Source organism: Neofelis nebulosa, chromosome 8 (genome assembly GCF_028018385.1).
Source record: "Neofelis nebulosa isolate mNeoNeb1 chromosome 8, mNeoNeb1.pri, whole genome shotgun sequence".
In the NCBI taxonomy this organism is placed as follows: domain Eukaryota; kingdom Metazoa; phylum Chordata; class Mammalia; order Carnivora; family Felidae; genus Neofelis; species Neofelis nebulosa.
In genome coordinates this window covers 105,281,095-105,298,413 of record NC_080789.1, presented here as the reverse complement: position 1 = coordinate 105,298,413, position 17,319 = coordinate 105,281,095, and the positions used below count along the sequence as shown (strand labels likewise).

Here is a 17,319-nt window from a genome sequence, read left to right as displayed (position 1 = left end):
CCATTCTGTGGCAGATGGTCAGCAAGTATAGTCGCCTGTTGTATGATGGAAACAAATGTGTGATTTCTCCCACCTTCCAGAGCGGTCTTCTGTCTTAAACCCATGTCCCCCTCCAGTTATCAACCCATTACTTTACTCTTCCTTATAAGAAAATTCATCAAAGACTTTTCTATACTCACTGTCTACTGTTCCTCTTGTTCTGTCATCCTTTAAAGTTCTTAGTAGGGAAATTTCAAACATACATTTTACCAATCTTTTACCCCAATAGTTTTTGCAGGAGTATTTTATTTTATTTTATTTTTGAGGGGAAGGGACAGAGAGACGGGGAGAGAGAGAATCCCAAGCAAGTTCCATGTCCAGAGCAGAGCACAACACAGGGTTCAATCTCATGACTGTGAGATCATGACTTGAGCCGAAATCAAGTCAGACTCCTAACCGACTGAGCCACCCAGGAGCCCCAGCTGGCGGACTTTAAAGCATACCCCAGAAATAATATCATTTTAGACAGAATGTATTTCTAACAAATAAGAACTTTAAAAAAGATACAATAAGAGGATCATTATTATACCTAACTAAATTAATAATAATTCTCCATTATCTGTGTTCAAACTTCCCTGTTTGCCTTAAAAAATGTCTTTTTAGAGTTGTTTGGCCTAAATTAGGACCTACTCAAGTTCCACACCTCACATTTGGTTGATTTGTCTCTTTTCCCTTCTTCCTTACACCCACACTAATCAAGCTCCCCCGTGGTGCTACCAAAGCTATGCTTTTCAAGGTCACTGATTACCTCAATACTGTGAAGGCTGACGGCAGTTCTCGTCTCTCACCCTACTCCAGGGCTTGCCTCCACCTTCCTACCCTCCTGGTTGAAACACCTCTGTGCTAGGACACCGCACACTTCTCCAGCCTTTCTCTTGAAACTGGCATGCTCCAAGGCTCCATCCCTAGTCCTCTTTAGTATTTTCTTGCTTCTTGGGGATGTCATCCAGTCTTAGGGCTTTCAAAGCCATCCCAAATTTATACGTCCAGTCCGTTCCAAATGCCTACTAATTGTCTCCACTTGGGCGTCTACATCCCAAACTTAACATGTCTGAGACTTCACCTTTCGTCTCTCCCTGTCCAGACTTCCCCATCTCCTCCTTCCAATAACTTTGGCCCAAACTCTTGGACTCACCCTCAAATCCTCTTTCTTTCACACACCGCATTGATCCTTCGGGAAATACTGCTGGTTTGACTGCTTGTCACCACTGTCACTGCTCCTACCCCAGGTTCACACCACTTCCACCTCTCGATTGGACCTTACCACAATGTCCTGCCTGTGTCCTTGCTTCTGGCTTTCTTCCTCTTCAGGCTATTCTCAACTGAAACTCAACCCAGCAGCCAAGGTTCCTTTTAACCCAGTTTTTCTGAAAGTAAAAGCCAAACTCATCACAATGCACGTCAAGACCCTATCAGTGTTTCTCAACAAGAAACATTGGTATTTGGGGGCCCCTGGGTAGCTCAGCCGGTTCAGCATCCGACTCTTGGTTTGGGCTGGGGTCACGATCTCACAGTTCTTGGGTTTGAGCCCTGCATTAGGCCCTGCGCTGAGGGCGTGGAGCCTGCTTGGAAATGTCTCTCTTCCTCTCTCTCTGCCCCTCCCCCACTTGTGCTGTCCCTGCCTCTCTCAAGACAAACTTTAAAGAAAAAAAAGAAACATTGGTGTTTTGGGCAGGAACATACTTCACCATGGCAACGGTCTTGTGCACTATACGATGTTAAGTGTATTCCTTGCCCCTCAGCACTTCCCCATCAACCCTGTCAGCCATTGTAACAACTAGAAGATCCCCACACATTTCCAAATAGCCTGATGGATCCCAGGTGAGCATCTCTTCCAGGATTTGCTGCACCCCTGCACTCTCCCACCTTCCCCACACCCCACCAACATTTCCGATGTTGCCTCAGACTACTCTCCCTGCAGTCCTTCTGCTCCTGTCTTACTTGAACAACCAGGTGGTTTCTCTCACCAGGACTCTGCCTCTGCTGTGAGCGCTCACCCCACCCCGCAACCCGATGGCACAGAATCCCCTCCTCCGGCCTTTTGCTCAGGTCTTATCTTCTCAGGGAGGCCTTCCCAGGGTCCCCTATTTGAAATTGTAAACCCCCTTACTCCCAGGTCCCCTTCTCCGTTTTATTTTTCTCCAGAACACCCCTCCCTATATGGTTTCATTCTTAATCTTGCTTAGTTTTTGGTCTGTCAGCTTCACAAAGGGAGTTGAGGATATTTTGTTCACTACTGTACCCCAGTGCCTGGAACAGTAGTAACTGGCACACAGTAGACAATCAAATATTTGTTAAGTGAAAGAACACACATGCCATGAATATACACTTATGTAGAGAAGAAAACAAGCACTTTTAAACCAAGGAATAAAGAATTGATTTCATACTTTGCAAGGACTGGAGTATATACTCAGTCAGGGGTGGGAGGTAGGGAGAGTGGTGATGAGAACCTCAGTTTCTTCCTCATATCAGTCCAGGAAGACTTCCTGAAGGAGGTGGGGCTTTAGGACTCACCTTCAGCTCATACGAAGGAGATTATAACACCTGGCAGCTCTCCTAATCCTGATGGCCCTAGGCAACAAAGGGAGCCAAGCTAAAAGAGTGGTGAAGACTTTTCAGGTAAGGAAGTACACTTCCTGAATCTTATTTCCACCGCGATTTACCAATGTCTGCAGGAGACTACAGCAGCTGATGGAGATCCAAGTTGAAATAGCCCTCCTAGGTAATGTGTGCTACCCACCCACCTCTCAGAAAAACACACCCCAAAGAATTACACAGAAGCAGGCTACCCAGAGCTTGCCTTCCAAACTTCAGCAGACAAGAAGAAAGAATTCAGATTCACAGCCATGCAATGGCATATTTTACAGCTATTATAAAAGAATAAGGTGGCTCTTTTTATATTGAATATGGAAGGATCACCAAATGGATATTTGGCGGAGGAAGCAAGGTGCAGAACAGCATATAGCTTACTGTCATTTGTGTAAAAAGAAACACACACACATAAACACAAATATATACAAACATTTATGTATGTGTGTGTGTATTTGCTTGAATCTACATGGACTATCCGTGGAAGGACTCATGGGAAGCTGCTAACAGTAGTTTTTGGGGGTGGCGATGGGGATGAAGGGTTGGAAACAGGGTGGGGAGACACTTCACTATCAACTCCTGCATTTTTTAATTTTGTGCTATGTATTATTTATTTGAAAAGCGTAATTTAAATTTAAGTTTCTTAATGTTTATTTTGAGAGAGAGAGAGAGAGAGAGAGAGAGAGAGAGAGAGAATGAATGGGGGAGGGGCAGAGAGAGGGAGACAGAATCTGAAGCAGGCTCCAGGCTCTGAGCTGTCAGCACAGAGCCTGATGCAGGGCTCCAACTCAGCAACCCAACAGATCGATAGTGACCTCAGCCCAAATCTGACACTTAAGTGACTGAGTTACCCAGGAGCCCCAAGGGCAATTTAAATTTTAAAAAGAGCACAAATAAATTAACAAAATGAAAACCAACAGGGCCAGGTGAAACGTTCAGCATTTTTGGTGTTAAAACGAAAGCCACTTGCACAAGTACAGGCCACCAGAAGTCTGAGGACAGAGTCCTTCAGCCCTCGCTGACCTCACTTGATAGGTCCCACTTGTGGCCAGGGGCTGAGAAAGCCAGTGGGTTCCCAGGTGCCATCCAAAGCTGGGCAGGATCCAGAACCTGCCCTGCTGGTACAGGGTGAGGAGGGGCTCCCTGTGCCCAGGCTGGTCTGCCCATACCTCCTGGGCTAAGGACTCATTCCTGGCTCCTGTGTTCTAGAAAGCAGTGATGAGGTGGCCACACAGAGCGACCCACAAAGCCACGTGGAGCAGGAAGTGGTAGGCTTAGGTGTGTTCTTCTGAAAGAAAAAAAAAAAAAAAAGACAGGCGGGTGGGTGTGGATCATGGACAGGAAGGCAAGCAAAGGAAGAGATGACCCTTCTTCAAATGTTTGAGGGATTGTGAAGGAGAAGTCGTCCTGTTCTGCACCCTCTGGAAGCCACAGGGAGGTAAGGAAGAGAGCTCTACTTTCGAAAACCACTTTCTGACTCCAAAGGTCCTAAAATAACAGCAACTACTATATTCTTTTGAGTCCTTACTGTGTGCCAGGCACTTGCCTTGCTTGGTGCTTTATTGGCATTTCCTCTTAATTTCCACAGCAATCCTATGAAGTTAGGACTATCCCTATCCGCATTTACAGATACGAAAACCAAGCCTGTCGCTACTGAGTATAAGCTCATGACGGAGTCAGGATTCAAACCTAGTGCTACAAATGAAGCCATATGCTTCATCATAGGTTGGGCCAGAATCCCAAGATTATGTGATCCTATAAAGCACAAATATAAACACGGGAAGCTAAGTTACAGCCGGGATTCTCTCGCCGACATGTCTTGGGTACACGGGAAGCTAGGGGAGGTGGATGCTGTGTAGATGTCGGACCTCGGTGACACCATCCTGATCCCTGAAGCCGCCCCCGCCTTCTCCCCTTCTCCAAAGGGGATCCACTCACACCAGCCTGGGCTGGGGCCTACGGAGGGAGGCCTGGGAAAGGATCCGCACCCTTGTGCGGAGCAGTCATGGTCTGGGGCGGTGGGGGGAGCCGGCGGGGCCGCGGGCGGCGGCAGCAGGAGCAGCAGCGGCCGCACGGTGACGCAGCACGGAGGCCCCCCGACCTCCCCCTCGGCTCCCGGGAAGGCGCGGGCGGCGGTGGCGCCGGGGGCGCTCCCAGACGCCGTGGGCGGGCGGCGGTGCGTTCGCTGGGCTGAGTCGGAGGGGGCCGCGGGGCGGAGAGATACCGAGGGGAACGGTCACACTCGAGAGACTGGCGGGGGCGCGGGGAGAGGAGACCAGGGAGAGGGGCAGGGCGGCCTCAGGCGGAGGCCGGCAGCGCGAGCGCGGCCAGGCCCCCGGAAGGCGGGCGGGGGCGCCGCGGGCCGGGCCGAGCCCGAGCGCACAGGTGCCAAGGCTGCGCCTCCGGAGCCGGTGACTCAGCGGCGCCGCGCCGGGCGGGGGAGGGCTGGGGCGCGGGGCGCGTGCGCACGGGAGGCGGGGGACGCGCGGCTTCCCCCGGCCGGGGTGCCCGCCCCCGCGGGGGAGCGCAGAGCTCGGCGCGGGGCGGGGCGCGGCGCGGGGGCCGGAGGTTCCATCCTGCAGTCAGCAGCTAGCCAAGCCGCCCACGCAGCCGAAAGCCCGGCGGCACGCGCCCTCCCCATGGAGAAGCCCCCGGGGAAGCGGCCAGAGGAGGAAGGGCTTTCCCCAGGCTTTCCGAGCGAGTTCGGGGGGCAGAGGTTCCTGATTCCTGAGCTCTCCCCTCCAGCTGCTCCCGGTTTTCATGCAAAATCCAGAGGGAGCCCGGTGGAAATTCCTTGGGCACTTACCGCTGGTAGCCTCTGCAGCATTCACCTCGTACCTCCCCGACCTGCAGGGAACGCCCTACACTGCAGGGGTCTCCTTTTTCTTCTTGAAAGGGAGAGTGCATTCAGTCTCCCTCTATCCCCCTTCCTGAGCTCCCTTCCTAAGGCTCTTATCATTTGGAAGCCACTTTTCACGTGTGAGCGAGGTCCTTCGTGCTGCAGCAACCTCCTAACAGCTCTCCTTTTTGTGGACTTGGCGAATCGAGGGGAGACAGAGTTGAAGAGCTGAGCAAAGAGTGATTGTCCCCTTTGATCAAAGAAAAAACCAAGGCCCAGAGAAGGGGAAGGATTTGCACCAAGCTTATACTTGGGGTCTGTGAGTGTGGGCACAGCATTCAGAACTCAGGGGTCCTGACTTCGCGGTCAGAGTCCAGCCTGCTTCTGGAATACCCTTGGGCCCTCGGCCCCCCCTGATTGCCTCTTAGCATTTAAGTAACCCCAAGAATGTCAAAGATGCCAAATAAGCCGGTTCGGAAGCATTCAGGGTATCTCTGTAAAGACCAGACTGTGCACAGGAAATACTGAAACTAGACACAAGCAAGAGATTCCCAACTGCTTTGCAGAGTTTGTGTTGCTGTTGCTGCTTTAAAATAATCACTGGGTTGAACTGATGTGTTGAATGAAAATCGTGGTGCATTGGAATCATTTATCAAGGAAGAAATCGTGGAATTCCCTTGCCTCTCTGCCTGGGACGGGGAGTGTATTCCTGGTTGGAGGCAGGGAGGCAGCTGGTTTGACCTGATGGCTCCAAAGCCCTGAGAGGTCATGTGGTGCCAGGCCCTGGCCGAAGCTACCCAAAGTCAGGTTCAGGGAAAACCACAGGGCAGCTTTCCATGTATCACACCGCTGCAGGCTACTTGAACTTCCAAACGCGGTACCTCAATAGAGAGTCTCAGATCCCCAGCCCCTGCACTTGCCCACCCTCCAGACAGCCTTCCTCCCAAGAGCTCACAGCCTTTGGAGGCCAGGTCTCTTTCACACCTGCAACAGAGTGAGGGAGTGGAGGCATTATAGACTCGCCCCATTTTACAGAGGGGAAGACCCAGCAGAAACTGGCTAGCCAAGAGAGATGAAGTAAGTCATGCAGAGAAAGGAGATAGAACCCAGAGTTCTGACAGTATGACCAGAGCGGGGTGTCCTGGGGAAGTGGGAGGAAGACCCGCTGAGTTCTGCTGTGAGACCTGCATGTCTTTATATGGTGTCCGTTGTGATCCACTTCCCCCAGCCCAAGTAACCCACTCACCCATGCACAACTGCACCCACTCAGTCCCGCAAGCACGTCCACACCTTATACACATCCACTCACCCTCCCTGCAGTGTCCTGACATTTCCATCAACACAGCTGATACTGCCTGGTAGAGAAATAGGAGTAAAGAGGCCTGGAGCTTGAGACTGGTTCCCATTGGATTCTCCCAGGCCAGAATCCAGCTCTCTCTTCTCTTTCCACCTGGACACATGGCCACAGTTTGGGTTTCCTTTCTCTCCCATCATCATAGACCTTTTGCCTATTTCTTATACAACCTTCTGACGAGGCCAAGGGCAGATCAGGGGGGTGGTGTGGGTGGCCCTGAGATGAAACACTCAAAGGGCTTTCTCATGCTTAACTCTTAACACAGCTTCCCAGGCTCAGGACCAGACTGGTCTGGGGTCAGAGGCTGGGGGCAGTGGGAGGGGAGGCTTCTCCATGCTCATGGATAGCTATGGGGGTGGGCTCTATTAGCTGGGAGGAGCCCTCATATGCCTCTCACTCCCCAACTGGCCTTAAGAGCTAAGCCACTGATCTAGGTTCTCACACATACTAACTGCAGAAACTGGGCTATTGGGCTTAACTACAACCTACTTCCCCTGTGGGGCCTCCCCTCCAGTTGAGATCTTCTTCAGCTCTGACACCATACCCTTGCCTCCCTCAACTCTGCAACTGCTGAGCCAGCCTGGATCGTACATATTAAGAGCTTATTTATTCAGGCAGTATTCATCAAGAACCTACGAGATGTTGAGGTAGCCTCTCATCCCCCATTTGTTCCAGGCCCATGAAGTACCAACCTCTCCTTCCTGTTTAACCCTTCCTGTCCACAGGTTCCCACTGCATAGCAAACCCCAATAGAGTTGCCAACTAAAAAAGTATTTTAAGATCCTAAAAAGGATCAAAAGAGATTACCAAGTGTCAGGATGCTCCTTAAGTTCCTGCCTTATGACTTGCACATGAAGCTCACTGAGAAAGTATCCCTCTACGACCCAGATAATTACTTTTCCAAGACACGCCAGTGCAGGAGTGCCATGGGTTCCCCTACCCCTTCGCTTGCCAGATCCAGGCAAAGCAGTGCTGGTTCCCTGAAAAATACAGCAGAGCTAAAAATCATTTAGGCTTTCAACAGCCTCCCCCATGAGCCCTTCAACTTTTGTGAGCCTCATGCCTGGTCCCTTAGTCAATCGGTGCCACCATGGCATCCTCCTTCCTTATCAAATCAGCTCTTGGACACTGCTCAAATAAAACCTCTTTCATGCTGAAGTGTGAAGGCTGATATAGCTAAATGTGTTGTTTTTCTCCTGTCCTAGGAGAATTTGCATTTTAACGAGGGGGATAACCTTGAAGTATCGTAAGGAATCTCTAATTGTGGAGTTGTTGGCACAAGCAAGCTAGTCTGAAGGCAGAGACCTCCCTGGGTCCCCTGAGTCGCCATAGGTTTGGCCTTGTACGCCCACAGCCCATTACCGTATAGTGTCAGGAGAACCAGATGATGAGTTCTAGGCCCAGTTCTGCCACTGACGCATCTGGAAGCATCAGTCACCTCTCGGGCCACAGTTTTCTCATTTGCCAAATGAGAAGTTTGGACCAAAGGACTTTTTAGTACCTTTCCAGCTCTGACTCCCCCTAAGGGCAGGAGGACCCTGATCCAGCTCCTAAAGCCCTCCAGCCCCTACAGCTGTGGCCAGAGGGAATGGCCTGATGCCAGCACAGAGTGTGGGCAGGGACTTGGACAAGACTGCATGGCCTCTGTCCACAGTAGCCTGCCTGCCTGCTGGTGACAAAAGGTACCACTCAGCACATACACTGGTCCTGCAGAGTTACATAACCCTCCCAGATGGGATATTCCAAACAAAAAGCAACAGCATAACAGCCCATGCCCCCACGGTGCCCAGGGCCACACATAGCAGGCTTTGCCTGTGGTGGCCTCACAGTCACAGCCACCCTGGGATGGAATTTCAGAAGCCCACTCTCTTTTCTGTTTATTTGTTTGCTTGTTTGTTTCTTTGTTTCTCCTAGATGTTATTTCATCTAAGAAAGTTCTCTTTTCTCTAGGCTTGATCAGAGAAAGTAGAGCCCTCCCCCAGCTCCCTGCCTTTCCCCTCAACCACCACCCCAAATCCCACAACACATCAGACTCTCCTTTTCTCAGTCAATCTCTGCTGTTGTTTGCAACTTTTTGACCTCAGAGGTAAGCAAAGAGCAGGTCTACCCTTCCATCCCCAGGATGGAAGAATTTGGAAGAATGGATATAGCTTTCATTCCAGGGAAGTTGCAAGCATTCTCCTGGTTCAGATTCCATTCCCCTCACCCTTTACTTTAATCCTTGACAAGTTCATATACTAGATGAGACTGTGGTTTCCCCACTTAGAAAATGGGCAAGGTCATTCTTATCACCATGGGGCACTGGGTGATAATTCAGATCCCTTTGATTTCCTTAGGAGAAGTGCAAATAATCTTACAATGATGCAACAGAAGACACTTAGTTGAGTTTAAGGAAGTATTTCCCAACTATAAAGTCATGGGACCTCATCACGGATCACCAAGGGTTAGAGGATTTGTCCTGCTTGGCTGCATTTCAGGGTAAGCTCCACATTCTCATATCTGCAATAGCTTGGGTATGCATTGTCCAAAGGTAGAGGGGTAGATGAGAAAAGGGCACAGGTGGAAAGCAGGCTTGGAAGGATGGAGGAATCCTGAACTTGGATTCTAGTCTTTCACTATGGTCTGACTGTGGATGGGCCCTAGGCCCTGGTTTCTTTATCTGTAGAAATACTACAATGTATTGAGCACTTACTATGTGTCCTGAACAGTACTAACAAATGATACTATTTAACTTTTAAATTTTACAACAACTCTTCAATGTATATATTACTTCTCATTTTATAAATGAAAAAAACAGAGGCTTAAAGAGGGCAAATAATGAATGTAAAGTCTCGTAGATGTTAGAGCAGGATTCATACCCAGATTTGCTTAATTTCAAAGCCCATGTTCTTTTTGAAAATTTTTTGGTAAATGTTTATTTTGAGAGAGCGCAGAGGAGGGACAGAGAGAGAGGGAGACAGAATCCCAAGCAGGCTCTGCATCGTCAACATGGAGCCAGATGCGGAGCTCAAACCCACAAATTGTGAGATCATGACCTGAGCCAAAATCAAAAGTCAGACACTTAACCGACTGAGCCACCCAGGTGCCCCACAAAGGCCATGTTCTTAACCACCTAGGTCTTGAAAATTCTGTGATTCTGTGGTTTCCTTAAGTTCTTTTTAGCCTGAAAAACCTAATTTCTCCCTCATTCTATTCCTGATCTTTGTTTGTTTGTTTGTTTGTTTGTTAATGCCCATGTTCCTTGAAATGGAGGTGACCACCTTCCTCATGGAAACAAGAAACCCTTTCCAGCCTGTATGAGAACCTACACTTTGTGCTTTTCCAGAAGCAGAAGAAGAAGGTGCTGCAGTCGCCCAAGCCTTGGAAATCCTGCCAGATGGCCTTGCATTTGGGGATCTGCCAGGCGCAATGAGAGTGTCCCCAGGACTTCTTATAAGAACCCCCTTACTAAGCAGCTGCTTAGTGTTCAGGGCCATGGAGAGTCCGTTTGGGCCCCAGTGAAAATTTTTGAGGGTCCCCAACAAGGTCAGTTTGTCTAAAAATCTTTACACAGGATTTAAATTCAGGATCCAAGTCTCTTTCTGGACCACAGGTCCTACTGCTGATCCCACCTTTGCCCTCCTTTCCCATATCAGCCTCACTTTCATCAGCTCTCCACCCAGACCTGACCCCATCTGCCTTTTCTCGTAAGTGACCTTTGAAACTCAGGCTGCACAGATATTTGCTGAATCAGCAGAACCAACTGCTGCTCCTCTTGCTTGGTTTCAGGCCAATAGGAAAATGTTCCAGGATGCCTTTGTATGGGGCCCTTATGTTGCTAACTCTGTGGGCCTGGGAAGGGCTTGGGGATATGGAAGGACAGAGCAGGATGGAGCAAGGCACAGAGAGCTTGTGAGGAGGACAGAGCCCAGTGGGTTTTCCCTGAAGCAGGGGTAACTTGTTTCTCTTGAATTGTGTTCTTTTTGGATGAAAACTTAGAAAGAGCAGTGGTCTGGGCTCTTGTACAAGCAGGGGACAGAGGATCTTTATAAGTGCCTACTTTGTGCCGGCTTCTAGGTGAGCAAAAAGACACACACTCCTTCCTCTTGGTGAGCCTTCACTCTGGCCCCATTTTCCAGCTGACCGGCAAGAAGTCCTCTTCTTGCTGGGGGTAGAGGAAGAAAAGGAGGATATGCAGTTTGGTGAGCACTGACCTTCTCGTTGCTTCCCCAGCAAAGCAGGCCTTCCAGCTACAGGTAGACAAGGACTCTGAGTATCAAGGCCCTTCTTACTCTGTTGAAAGGGTTTAGCCTAGTAGGAGGTGATTAGGGTAGGGGGGACTGTACTTTTAGGGGATGGGATGATGTTCATATGCAATACAGGTATCTCTGTGAATTGAATCTTCAAGGCTCTGTCCTCCTTCCAGCTACCCTTGGCTCTTACTCTTCCTGACATAAACCCTTGACTCCAACCAAGATAACCTTCTCTCTGGGCTCTCAATATGATTTATATGCTCCCCCTTTTCACCCTGTTCTCTTCTGATAGAGGGTGGCTCTAGGCAGCAGCAATCTGCTTATATTTGTTTAGATATTTCTCGATATATGTCTCATGTATGTTGAACAAGGTCTATTTGCTTCTTTCCTGTTTTTCCCCAGCACAGGGTGTACAGTTTTGAATGGACTGGACACTAGATAAAATACAGCTGACTGACTGACAGACCTTCACAATCCAATCTCTTAATAGCTCTCAGAATGGGCCAGACTTGAGCTGCCATCTCCAGGAGGACAACCCTGACTCAGTAGGAGCAGAGACACCTGCTCCAATCAGCATTTTAGACAACAGGCTAAGAAGCACATCTAATGACTTTCTAACTATCCTTCAGCCTCCAGTCAGTATGATACCATGGAGCTCAAAAATTGACCTAAGATTTATTTCACGCTTAAAGGATGGGAGTAGAGGAGTCTTCCCTGGGCAGCTTACGTGGAACCAACGCATAGATAGAAGGAAGAAAATATGGGAGAGAGAAAGAGTTTGAGGGGAGAGAAGAAAGAGGAAAGAGAGAAGGAAGGACAAAGAGAAAGGAAAAAGTGGTGAGGAAGAGAAAGTATAAAAGGAAGACAAAGGACGAAGGAAGAGAAGAGAGGACAGGGGCTACTACTGAGCCAACCAGACTTCATGGCTACTTAGAGGTGGGGAGTAGGAGCTGAATTTGATTCACAATTCAGGAATCTTACCCAGCCTCCAGTAATCCTCTGCTTAAGGGTTGGGGAACACGGAAAAGCCCTGGGATCCACCGGCTCTAAATGCATGGCTGGGTGGGTGTGCAAGCATGTGCTCAGACAGAGGAGCTGTGGTCACACTGAAGCAGTAGCCTCAAGGGAGGGTCATGTGCTTCCATGGCAAGAAGTAGACTTTTCCAGATCAGGCTAAGGCTCTGACTCCAGCCAGGAAAAGGGATAATCAATTCTGTAGATGCTGTGAGCCTTGATTGAAAAAATAAAGAGGAGGAAGCTAGATCACTGCTTTCATTAAGAGGCAAAAACAGTGGGGGCTGGAGCTTAGCAAGAGCCAGGAAGCATGCAGAGAAAGAACATTAACCCCTCCAGCATCTTTCTTCCATGGTATGTCTGCACTCACTCACCCCCTCATCATTGCTTCCTTGGCCTAACCTCCAGGGCCACCACCTTCCCATCTCCCTCAGCGGAGAAGGGAGAGAGGCCAGGCTGCATATTAATGCAGATCTGATGACAATTAAACGATCCATTATTTCTTGGTTCCAGGTTCCCCAAGGCTCTTGCCTCTCCTGGATTTGGGCAGGAAGAGGAGTTCTGAGGATAAGAGACAAACCGTGTGGGAAGATAATGCATCTAACACAATGCCTGGGCCCTTGTAACCCGCACTCAAGCCTCAGCAACCTCACCAGGGCTGCATTCTTACTATAACGAGGCCAGAGAAGGACAAGTAAAAAATGAGAAAAGATTTCAGTAAAATTATGATCCAAAGACCTCATCTGCCATATTGTCTTCCTACTTTAGCACGCCCAGTAGAGAACTGATTCAGCAGGGAGCTCCCCAGGAGAAACACCAGGGAGAGGGCTGCTGGCTCTGCTCTTCTCCTCATCTCACCCTATCCATAAAGATCTCTCTCTCTCTCTCTCTCTCTCTCTCTCTCTCTCTCTCTCTGCCTGCTGGCTGCATCTAGCCCTGCACCATCGAGAGGTATGGGCAGAGGATGACAGCCATACAAAATGGGGGTCATGGGTAGAAAGCAAGGTGGGGCCAAACACGTAGTCAGCAACAATGATTTATTCCTGAGGTTCTGTGGGGGTGGAGGGGGACTTAGGTTGAAGTTAGGCAAAACCATGGAAAGAAATGAGTGGCACAAAAGGCATTCAGTCAGCCAAGATGTCCATGATTCACACCCAAAGGGAGAGAGAGTTGCAGGGAGGAGGTAAGGCGTTCTCTCTAAGTATCTTGGTATCCAGCCTCAGAGAGAGCAGAGGGAAAAGCTGGAGGATCTGGAGGAAGGAAGGAGCCACTTGTGGTATTAACCTCTTATTGCCTGGCACAACTTTCTAAGGTAAAGATTTTTAACAACTTCCACTCTCCTCCACCATTCTATATTTTTTTTTTCAACGTTTTTTTATTTTTATTTTTGGGACAGAGAGAGACAGAGCATGAACGGGGGAGGGGCAGAGAGAGAGGGAGACACAGAATTGGAAACAGGCTCCAGGCTCCGAGCCATCAGCCCAGAGCCCGACGCGGGGCTCAAACTCACGGACCGCGAGATCGTGACCTGGCTGAAGTCGGACGCTTAACCGACTGCGCCACCCAGGCGCCCCTATCCTCCACCATTCTAATTACTTCTTATTTTTGTTTTGCTCCTATGGGAAGCAAAAGCAGGACAAAGGAGAAGAAAAGATGAGGACACTATGGTTTGTCTCTGGTTTTGACTTGTGAGGCTGGATAGGAATCCAAGTGATTCCTAAATCCCTGGTTTCCCAGCAAGATCACCTGGGAAGGAGAGTTTGGGCTCTCTAAGCTACTTTGGGGACCACAGTAAAGTCCTTCTCCAAGAAAAATTAACTAAATCATTCTTGCTCATGCTTCCCTGAAGGGATGAAAAGAAAGTGTGAAAGAGAAGGGAGATATCAAAGGGCATGAGGAGAAGAATCAGGTGAAGAACGATAATTACCAGGAAACTGTGGCTGCCCCCAGGGAAATGAATGGACTAGTTCTTTCCCCCCCTATTCGGGGGAAAAGCCAGGCAATACCTTGTAAGAATGTTGTCTTTTGTTGAACCATGGGCACTGAGGGAAAACTGACTTTCTGCTTTTTATGCCAGATAAGGAAAGAAAACCATGAAACTGAAGGAAGAGCAAATGGGCCATTGAGGGACCTGGGGAAGAAAGCCGCATTTTCTTGGGGCCTGAATCAAGTGCTATACGTCTGCCAAGCCAGATCATCCTGGATCTTCACCCCTAAGAGCCCATGGTTCCAGTCAAATCTACCCTGTGAGCTAACATATCCTGACCCAACTTCTCTAACTATGTAGATGTGAGGAGAAAATGAGTTTTTAAGGAATACATCAAATCTTCGCAAGTATCTGCAGACCTAAAACATGCTGACACTGGATGAAGGTGGGATTCTTGGCTCTCCTCCTTCCTCTCCCCACCCTGCTCTTCCTTTAGCATCACCATTGTCAGGGGCAGGTGCTGACTAGGAACTGATTTCCCCTGAGCTGTTCTTCCATGCAGTTCTCCCATCACCTGTATAATCAGAGGAAGGAAGCTGATATGTCACGGCCTTTCCAGTACAGAGGTGGGAATATTCCAGTCCTCTTTCATCTCTTCTTCCCATGTCCCTAGTTCACAGACACTGAAAGTAAAGAGCTTGAGGTTCTAGAGTCCCTCCCTGGGGTTATGAGTATATCTCTCTCAAGAGCCAACATGAGGATTCCTATTATCACCAGATAACCAAGCGGAAATAAGATATGCAGTCACCAGCCATAACAGAGAGATTTAAACATCCAAATACCAACAATTCCTTTTGTCAACTATCCCTTTCATCATTGTTCCCTTTCCACAATTGCCAACCACCCTACACAGAAATCCTCCTTGAGTCAGAGGAAAAAGCTATAGCCAGATTGAGACCTCAGGCTATAACACAGTCCTCCACTGGCTTGGTGGGATGTGTCTTTGCACCCCTTTAGTTCTATGGGGATTCAGAAGAAAGATGCCCACTCAGGTCAGAGCAGAGTAAGCTTCCCCCAAAGAGCCACTCCTGGCTTTGACTCCCACTGCATCACTTAAAGAGCCAGACTCGTTCCTCTGGGAAATGCTTTCTCTCACCCTTTATCTTCCTCTACCTCCAGCTCCCCTGCCTTCTCACATCATACCTGCTTTTCAACTGTATCCCCTGCATCCTAAATTTTCTCAGATTCCAATTCTACGCTGCCTAGACCCTAGCCGTTTTAAAGCTCTTAACATGTCTCTTTGGCAAGCCTCTGTCTTTTTCATATCTCACTCTCCATTCAAATAATTTTACTACCCAAACTCCCTTCCAAATTTTTCCTAACTTAAAAAAATTCAACTGTTCTTTTTTCTTTGGTTTAATTTTCACCAAAACTTCCTTCCAATCTTGTCCTCTTTAAAACCTCTTTAAAACCGGTATCCCCAATAACTTAAAACCCATTTCTTTCCTCCTTTGCCCCCAGTAATGGTCTGGATGCTCTCTTTTGCTCCAGCATCCCCTCAGCCCTCTCAAACACTGATATCAATCCCTCCTTTCCCCCAAATCTCCTTGACACACTTCTACCTCCAAGCATCTGCTCATCTCTTCACTTCAGGTTACTCTAGTCTTTCAGACTCTTAGGTGCACCTGGTTTCCCCCTTATCTCCTCCTTTTACCCATTTGCTTCCCTGTCTGTCACAACAGTCCCCATCCCTTCTTCCCCACTCACTCGGGTCTCCTGCTCAGGACGCCCTTGCCGAGGGCGGCGGGGGATTTGTGCTGAAGGAGGGTTCCAGCGGCAGTGCAACAACTCGGGGGACGCTCCTTCTCCTTGTCGGCGACGGCCCCGGGCGCCACTGGGTGCTGGTGGGGAGACTGGGGTGCGTGAGCCCTGCTGCTGGGGCCCGGCTGGGGCTGCACCAGGAGCTGTCCGTGGTGCTGAAGCGGTGGCTGCTCCGGCGCAGGCTGCGGCGCGGCGGGCGAGAGCTGTCCGTGATTCTGGAGCGGTTCCTGGGGCCCAGCGGCGGCGGCGGCGGCGGCTGTGGCCGGGGTGACGGGCAGCGGGGCTGGCGACGGAGGGACGAGCCCGGGCGGAGGCTGGGCTTGCAGCAGCTGCTGGTGCTCCCACAGGCTGCGGTTCTCGGCGCTTAGCTCGTCCAGCCGCCGCTCCAGCTCGTCGATGCGCTGGCGCTGGGTGTGGATGAGGCTCTGCTGGTTCTGCACGATGGCCGTGAGCTCCTTGAGGTAGAGCACGGCACGCACCGGGTTCTCCAGCAGGCTCTCCATGCCGCCCGCCGCCGCCTGCGCCCTGCCTGCGCCTCGGCGGGCGGCGGGGAGCGCGAGGGCGCGCAGGAGCCGAGCAGCCCCAGCGATCCGCTCACCTCCCTCTCCAGCGGGCCCAGCCTCCCTCCCAGCCGCCGGCGCCGCGTCACGGCCACACAGACATTCACACACGCACCGAGGGGCGGGACCGCGGCGCCAGGGCCCACCCACCCACCCTCCCACCTCCGGGCTTCGTGAGGAGTCTCGGCCTCCTGCAGGGCTGACAGGAGAAAAGGGAGATGACTGAGGGAGTCGGGCGAGGGGTGGGGGTGGCGCGGGGGCAGCATAAACGAGAGACTGGAGATAGATAAATCAGGGGAGAAAAGGAAAGCGGCTGAGGTAGATGTACCTGTGCTGTGAGAGTGCGGTGGGACGGGTAGGAAAAGAGAAGCAGATAAGGAAAGAGGGAAAGAAGAGGGAGACTGAGAGAATGTTGGGGGGCGGGGGAGAGAGAAAGTGGCAAAAGGAAAGAGAAATGTATTTAAAACGAGGAAGTCATGGGACTCTGAGAGGTCATGATTTCTGTTTCCTATGTCCAGCCATCCCAGAGGCTAGGGGTCATCTTAAACACCTTCTGGAATGCATGGGTGGCTTAGTAGGTTAAGCCTTGACTTTTGCTTTCGCCCAGGTCATGATCTCACAGCTCGTGAGATGGAGCCCTGCGTTGGGCTCTGCACTGAGAGCAGGGAGCCTGCTAGAGATTGTCTCCTCTCTCTACTCCTTCCCCGCTCTCTCTCTCTCTTAAAATAAATAAATAAACATAAAAAGTATTTTTTAAAAATTTGAAAAAGACCTTCTGAGGAGAAGCCACACTTGCCCCTTTTGTACTAAACAATCTATTCTCTTGGGGAATTCCCTGAGACACAAAAGTCATAGAACTATAGGGGACCCTAGAGAACATCTAGTCCTTCATTCAGCCAAGAGGAAACTTAGGGTGAGAAGTCTGTTTATGCTGGGTGTTCTCT

At 50.0% G+C, this 17,319-nt stretch overlaps 1 protein-coding gene across 9 annotated transcripts in view; it reads right to left on the bottom strand.

The window, feature by feature from the left end:
• IQSEC3 (IQ motif and Sec7 domain ArfGEF 3) overlaps positions 1–16,453 on the bottom strand; it is a 106,692-nt gene extending 90,239 nt beyond the window's left edge. For 8 of the 9 annotated variants that reach the window (XM_058744063.1, XM_058744066.1, XM_058744069.1 and 5 more), the window contains exons 1-2: positions 15,762–16,453; positions 10,861–10,965 (exon numbers count right to left, since the gene is read on the bottom strand). In XM_058744063.1, the coding sequence (XP_058600046.1) occupies positions 10,861–10,965; positions 15,762–16,318 (662 nt within the window). In that variant the 5' untranslated portion in view covers positions 16,319–16,453. The remainder of the gene's footprint in view (positions 1–10,860; positions 10,966–15,761) is intronic. The other variant, XM_058744065.1, reaches the window with a different exon arrangement.
• Positions 16,454–17,319: the final 866 nt, after the last annotated feature.